This window comes from Morone saxatilis, unplaced genomic scaffold (assembly GCF_004916995.1).
Source record: "Morone saxatilis isolate NCDOM2014 unplaced genomic scaffold, NCSU_SB_2.0 Contig14, whole genome shotgun sequence".
NCBI classification, from domain to species: Eukaryota; Metazoa; Chordata; class Actinopteri; family Moronidae; genus Morone; species Morone saxatilis.
Window position 1 is genome coordinate 5,140,682 of NW_023339696.1, and position 7,539 is coordinate 5,148,220.

Below are 7,539 nucleotides of genomic sequence, written 5' to 3' on the forward strand. Positions count from 1 at the left end.
GACCATGATGAGCACCGTCTGCGGTTACGTTAGCCAGCAACACCTCAGCTAACGTTAGCTAGAGAACTGGCTAGCTGGGTAGCTAATGTTGGCTTATTACTGTAATTAATCCGAGACTAAGTAAAGTGAAGAAAGCACCAGAGCCACCTAAACATGGTAAGTGTAATTTAATGTGCATTATTTGTGTAGTTATTCGCGTAGTCTTCCTGTCGTGTTTGCTAGTAGCTAACGTGGTGCATACGCTTTTGATACGAATGTTTTAACAGGAAGCCATAAAGTTAGGTCAGTAATGACTGTGGATTTCTTCACATTTAGATAAAAGTGTGTTACTGTTTGCACTACGGGCCTCTGTGCCGGTTAAGTCATATAACGGTTTGCAAGAGGCCAGGTATTTCACGGGATGTGACAGCTTGTTAAGCCATTTCACGGTACAAGACGCCCATCTTACAAAACCGAATATTTGCTGTGAGTTGTGTTCAGCCTCGGCAAGTTGTGGCTTATTTGAGGAATTCAGACCCGCCTGCCACAGGAGCTGCTCTTTAAAAGCTCAATTTGCTATCTCGGTTTTGCTAACAAGGGCCCAAGTTCCTCCACCTGTCAAAGTGTGGTATTACAATTTATATAACACGAGTGATTTGTTTCAATTGCAACTTGAATATGAATAATATGAATTGTATGGCCGTGGCTTTGCAGATACTGCAGCTGTGAACTGTAGAATTACCAAATGATGTGAACTATATTTCCATGACACAATGCCAAAGCATACACAGTCATACATGTGTGCAATGACGAACTATAGCTAAGTGCAGGCGAGCGCATGTGAAGATAAGTTTCTTCATCAATTCACCAAGTGACCCGCTTGAGCAACATGGTACATAAGCCTGCCAGCACTAACATACAAAGGTCTCTTCTTCAGTCAGTGTGCAGAGCTACACGCTGAAGGACTCTGCACAAACATACAGGCTTTCTTTGTTAACAAATTATTGCATACTTAATGCTAAGATACTGAATGGTGTGCATTTTTCTCTTCACTGTGAGGATGGGTTTCAGGTCTTGTATACTGCATGACATGCACTGTACTGGGTTTGGAGTGCATGTCCTGCAGTATACACAAGATAGATACTGCTCTGAGTCCGAGCCATGCAAACGTGGAGATGATTATGACAGAATATTACTGCATTCAGTTGTCCAAATGTGCATTTTGTACTTAACTTCGCCTTTTTATCACCCACTAGGCTTCAGAGGAGTCATCACTGCGTGCACTGGAGAGCCTTATGACAGAGTTCTTTCACAGCTGCACCACCAATGAGCGAAAGAGAGAAATAGGTAAGTTTGTTAAACCTACCATACACTCTAGAAGCAAGTATGAAATTTGTGTTTCGACAGGCTGGTTTGTAATGGAAACAACGTATGATTTGTCTCTAAAAAACAATGAGGGGACAGATATTTGAAATGACTCAGGGTCAGTTTCACATTGCATTAACTTAAACTGTCATGCATTAAGTCTCTGTCAAATGCTTTTAACATTTGGCATATATCTGCCTCAACTAGTCTGGATATCTGAATATACTGAAGTGTAGGTGTAGTTGTCACTGTTTAATGTGACCTGAAATAATTTGCTTTCTATTAAAAGTATTTTTTCGTTTAGTGTGGTTTTTTTCTACACTTCCTGTGTTGTGACGCATTACTTTCAGTCTGTCTGCTAGTGAAGGTCTACATTGTCTTATACCTCTTTCATGCCTACTTCCTTTTTTTTTGTGCAGAAGAGCTGCTGAATAACTTTGCACAGCAGACTGGAGCGTGGCGCCATTGCTTGTTCTTTCTCTCCAATACTCGGAATGAGTATGTAATGATGTACAGCCTCACAGTATTTGAAGTAAGTCCTGTAGGCGGGAAATGCATGTCTTGAGTTCATAGTACTGTATAGGGGCCTTTTTTGCTTATGAAAATAGGATAGTTCCCTGAGAAAAAGTGTTGTTTTATAGGTGAACACATTAAGTGGTAGAATTTGTTTCCTGCAGTTCTCCTGTTTCCTTGTGTTTTTTTATTTTTATTCTGCAAAACATGTTCAGTAAATGAGGATACATATATAATACATTTCGCAGGAGTTAAAAGGTTAAACATCCTGTGACCCTTAATTAACTTAACCCTTTGTTAATGCACATCTGAGATTTGTATGCTAAAATTTAGATGATTTATGTTGGTGGAAGGTGTGTTACTAAAATGTTGGGCAGTAGGCACTTCATTGTTATTTATTTATTTTATTTACTTACTTTTTAAATGAATCATCATTCAAAGGAATCTCTGATATTGAGAATTGTTCTGTATAAATTCAGACACAGCTTTGACAGGGAATTGTTTTTTTCTTTTACTTTCAGAACCTGGTGAACAAGATGTGGATTGGTGTTGCTTCACAAGACAAGATGGAAATTCGCAGCTGTCTGCCCAAACTCCTACTTGCTCAGCACAAAGCGGTGCCCTATTTCATTCGTAACAAACTCTGCAAAGTCATTGTGGACATTGGTCGCCAGGACTGGCCAATGTTCTACCATGATTTCTTTACAAACACCCTTCAGGTAAGCCCAGCTGAATTTGTTTCTGTTAATATATTCAACACTAACCGGTTGACTAAGACGCAGAGTTTACATTCAAACAACAAGTTTGTGTTGAATGTGTTTTATAAAAAAAATCTTTTTGAAAAGTATCCCTCTCCCTTTATCTGGCAAATATATTTAAACTGCACTTCAGGTTAACTTTCTTCAAAGGTTATCTATTCACTGATACTAGATGTTGCACTAGAGCACAGACACATCGGTGCTACAGCCCACCAGACTCCATATACAAAACCAGTAATTTTTACCTCACACATCATCGTAACATCATAACTACATTCAAAGTGGACAAAAACAAAGTAAAACTGTATTTGTTAGTCTTTCCACTGTTCCAACAATCACCAACTCTGATCTTCGATAGAAATAAATCCTTAATTTACCAATGCAGAAGAGAAAAGGGTCCAGTGGTAGAATTTAGGCATCTAGCCCCCTCCAGTTTGGGAACCGTCATCTTTATCTTTATTGATCGAGCTATTGTCACTCTGTTGTGAACTGCAGTTGATCCAGTCCCCAGCTCTGGCTCAGTTGGGGTTGGTGATGTTGAAAACCACATCAGAGGAACTTGCATGTCCTAGGGAAGACTTGAGTGTCGCCAGGAAAGATGAGCTTCGTAAACTGCTCCTGGAGCAGGTACCGACAGTGCTTGGACTGTTGACGGGTGAGAACAACCTTTCAGTACTTGTGCAAAGTGATGAACTAATGTGAATAGATCCAGGCTGTAGTTGCTGGTAGATCAATGGTAATGCAGGCAAACAACAGGTTGCAGGCAAGATGTAGAAAGTACTTTATGCTCTTACTGTTTAATCCCTCTTTCACTATCTTGCTATGGTGCAGAACATGTTATTGATACATGCATGTGGGTGGAGAGTATCAAACAGTGACTGTGGAGGTTAACAGTGCTCTCTCTATGTGATGTTAGATTTCCACATTACAAGGTGTGTAAAGGATAGTCTGAAATATCAAAATTGAAATTTTAAAACTGAGGCACATCTACTGGATGTTATTTTAATGCCCCAATTTACTAAAGATAACATCTGCCACCAGTTAGTCAGGCTGCCAGTTCGAGCAAATGTTTTGGTTCAAACTTTCTGTATATATAGGTAATAGGGTTCTTGTCACGTCATGTTTTGCAGGTATCTTGGAGACCTACTGGGACAAGCACAGTGTCATAGCTTCCACCCCACCTCCCTCACCCACCTCAGGGGAAAGTGGTGAGTAGATTGTCCTTAAGTTACATAAAGACTTTCTAGTAATGTGTGAACGTTGACTATAGCAAGAATTGTATTGAGCGCTTTGTTGTTGTTTGTTAACCAGACCATTTTTTGTCTCTTCTATCTATCAGTGGAATTGCTGGGCAGTTTGTTTCAGGGCAGCCAGTACTCAAAGCTGCTTTGCCAGCCCATGGCAACATTGGACAGTGACAGTCAGCAGCTCTGTTGTCTGGTTTTGGAGTGTTTGGCTCACCTGTTCAGCTGGATCCCTCTGTCCACAAGCATCACACCCACCCTGCTGGCATCCATTTTCCATTTTGCACGTTTTGGTTGTGATCTAAGGACAAAGGCCAAGACAGGATCCTTCATTTCCTCCAACTCCTCCTCTTCTAATGGCCAGCTTAATCCTGGGACAATGCCACCAACATCGAATGGTGGAGGGCGCAATGGACAGCAGAGCGAGGGCAACAAGGTGGATCGTGCCCGGCTTGGTGTACTCGCCATGACCTGTGTCAATGAGCTTGTGTCGAAGAACTGTGTGCCAATGGATTTTGAGGAGTACCTGCTGCGCATGTTCCAGCAGACCTTCTTTCTCCTGCAGAGACTGACACGAGAGAATAACGCTCATACAGTCAAGAGCCGCCTACAGGAGCTTGATGAAAGGTATGGCATAGTCCTTTCATTTACACTAATATTTATGCAGACTAGAGAGCTCATTACCTCGACATAATTTGGATACAGAAGTTGCACTTCTTTGTTTTTTTTTGTCTACACACAGGCTCAATACAGCAGTTTACCGCAGCTCTGTCATATGTGTATAATTCAGACCTATTCTTTCTGCCTATGTTGAAAACATTGACAGAAATGTCTTCAGTTGACTAGACGGTAGCTGAGAATGATCCCATGTTTCTATGGTCCTGGTGAATTAGATTTTTTTTTTTATATATGAATGTATATATTCAATTTGGTGTTCATTATTGACTGTTGAGTTTATTAATGACCATATTCAGTAAATTAACTGTTAGATGTTTAAAGTGTAGTCATTAATATCAATTGATACAAAAATCTAATCCACATAATAAGTAAAACGTAACCCAACTTCAGTGGTTTAATATGAAAGAACAGTTGCATTACTAGTAACAGCAAAATCATTTTTGAGTTGGTAGTGGTGGTATTCTACAAACTCCTGCTTTAAACTTCAGCAGTTTTTTTTTTTGCAGAAATATAATACTTGCTAACCTGAGTAAAGGCTGCTGTCATCATCATCGATGGTCTTTCCATCATAGATATAAATAGCAAGTCATTCTGACAAGTCGCATGTACTGTTTTATATCGGCCAGCTGAGGTGCTTGGCAAGTGGCCATGCAAACGGCTGAGCCCAGTATATCCCTCTGCTTTCAAGTATATATTGTGTGTGTGTGGCCAGATGTTTCCCTCTTTTACACGCTGTTTTGAGATTTGGGTCTCCTTACGCTGATTTTTGAATCTTTTTAAAGGGGAAATTCATTCATGCTTTACACCGTTTACTAGCTAACGGTAGACTACCTGCTGCCAGAGCCCTGTAGCATGTTGCTGTAATGTTAACTAGCGATGGCAGGTGCAGTAGTGCCTCTGTGTCTGGTAACGTCTGCACCAGAGGGCAACTATTCAGACTCAGACCTGATGGCCAATTTGGTCGCCCCAGGGTAATGTAACGTCCTCTGATAATAATGTGAGCACCCAGCCTTAGTTTAAAATATTTAATGATATTGTCCATCTTAGACTATTTGAAATAAAGGACTGCATGATGTTTGTGGTGACTTTAATGTTTTCTCTTTCATTTTGCAGTTACTTGGAAAAGTTCACAGATTTTCTGCGGCTGTTTGTCAGTGTTCACTTGAGGCGGATTGAGTCCAGTCCTCAGTTTCCAATTGTAGAGTTTCTTGCCCTGCTTTTCAAGTACACCTTCAACCAGGTAATGATGATCACTTGGTCCAACCAAATGTCACACTAAAGGTTGTTGACTTCTACAGGCTACCTGCTAAATAAAAAAAGTTCTGTCAGTTTATAAAACTTGCTTCTCATTTGGTTTTCAGCCTACACATGAAGGGTACTTTGCTTGTTTGGATATATGGAGTGTCTTTTTGGATTTTCTAACAACCAAAATCAAAAGCAGACTGGCTGACAGGGAGTGTGTTCTAAATAGGTAAGTCACGGTGAACACCTTTTGAAACCTATTTCTGAAACATCAAGTGAACCAAACATTATCTCAAATTAATGCAACCTTATAAAATATAGGCAGGCAAGTGTATAAAATGCCTGATTTGTTGTTATTCATTTGTTGTTGATTTAATATATTTGTGTATTGTTGGACAGGTACAAAGATGCCTTAGTTCTTCTGTTAAGGGAAGTTCTGAATCGCATACAGTTCAGATATAACCAGGCCCAGTTGGAAGAGCTGGATGATGAGACTCTGGACGATGATGTAAGAACAAGTTACATATATTTCACTGTCTGTCAATTTTATTAAATACTGTGTGCGCTGTGTATCTCTTGTAGCCATGTGAAGTCCCCAATAAAGGTGTAATATTAGCATATTAACCCCACGCACGCACTACAAAGTCGTAAATCTTTCACTTAAAAGTTTGAATGTCCTCCTTCATTTTGTAACCATAGCAACAGACTGAGTGGCAAAGGTACCTGCGTCAGAGTCTGGAGGTGGTTGCCAAGGTGATGGAGCTGCTCCCATCCCATGCATTCTCTACTCTGGTAAGAGATCAATGTTGGTGTCATATTGACTTTTTTTAGGCGTCTTTAAGTGGACTTAAAACATTTGTGTGTGCACTGTCACCTCAAACATGATATGGTCAACAGTTTAACCCCTTTTTAAAAAACATTCACAAGAATGACACTTAATACGTCATGCTATGTGATAGATAGAATAAGTAGATAGATAGATACGATAGATAGATAGATAATAGATAGATAGAAGATAGATAGATATTTATTTATCCCGGAGGGAAATTCAAGATAGATAGATACTTTATTTATCCGAGGGAAATTCTAGATAGATAGATACTTATATTTATCCCGAGGGAAATTCTAGATAGATAGATACTTTATTTATCCCGAGGGAAATTCTAGATAGAAAAAGTTAAACAATGTGTGAAATTATTTCAGGTTGAACACACAACAAGTTGTCTTAAGATTAGAAAATATTAATTATTATAAATATAGGTGGAGGTCAAGTTTTAGTTGAAACATTTTTAGTATTAAAAGTTTTAACATTGTTCTTTATTCAGCTTCAATGATTTCTTCCATCTGAATGTCACATTTCCAGTGAACTTTAACTCAATAGCACTGCCTGTCAAGCAGTTTTACAGATCGAATTATGTGTTTCACCTTTTTTCTACAAGAGACTGACAGTTCTAATGACAAACAAGACATATACTTATATATAGTTTTTGCTTTTATACAAATGTTAGTTTTGGTTTGTTTTTAGGTGTAACCAGCATATCAGGAGATGAATTGCAATGTCCAGTAAACTGCTGTATCAAGTTAATGTGCTGTCGTACTTTCATTTCTATCTTAGTTCGTAAAACTGAAATTGAATTCTGTTAAATGTGATTGCATGAATTGGTTCCTGTTTGGTACTGGTTCCTCCAGATAGATGTTGTTTGGTTCTAAAGTTCTTCTTTTTTTTGTTTGTTCTTTCAACTCCATGTTGTGCATGTTAC

The 7,539-nt window shown here is 39.1% G+C and overlaps 1 protein-coding gene across 1 annotated transcript in view; it reads left to right on the forward strand.

The window, feature by feature from the left end:
• The first annotated feature begins 6 nt into the window (after positions 1–6).
• The window catches only part of xpo6 (exportin 6), a 14,467-nt gene continuing 6,934 nt past the window's right edge, over positions 7–7,539 (forward strand). Inside the window, exons 1-11 of the mRNA XM_035654982.1 lie at positions 7–156; positions 1,236–1,326; positions 1,764–1,876; positions 2,379–2,576; positions 3,111–3,270; positions 3,746–3,823; positions 3,955–4,486; positions 5,651–5,777; positions 5,899–6,008; positions 6,179–6,287; positions 6,479–6,571. Of these exons, the coding sequence (XP_035510875.1) occupies positions 154–156; positions 1,236–1,326; positions 1,764–1,876; positions 2,379–2,576; positions 3,111–3,270; positions 3,746–3,823; positions 3,955–4,486; positions 5,651–5,777; positions 5,899–6,008; positions 6,179–6,287; positions 6,479–6,571 (1,614 nt within the window). The 5' untranslated portion in view covers positions 7–153. The remainder of the gene's footprint in view (positions 157–1,235; positions 1,327–1,763; positions 1,877–2,378; positions 2,577–3,110; positions 3,271–3,745; positions 3,824–3,954; positions 4,487–5,650; positions 5,778–5,898; positions 6,009–6,178; positions 6,288–6,478; positions 6,572–7,539) is intronic.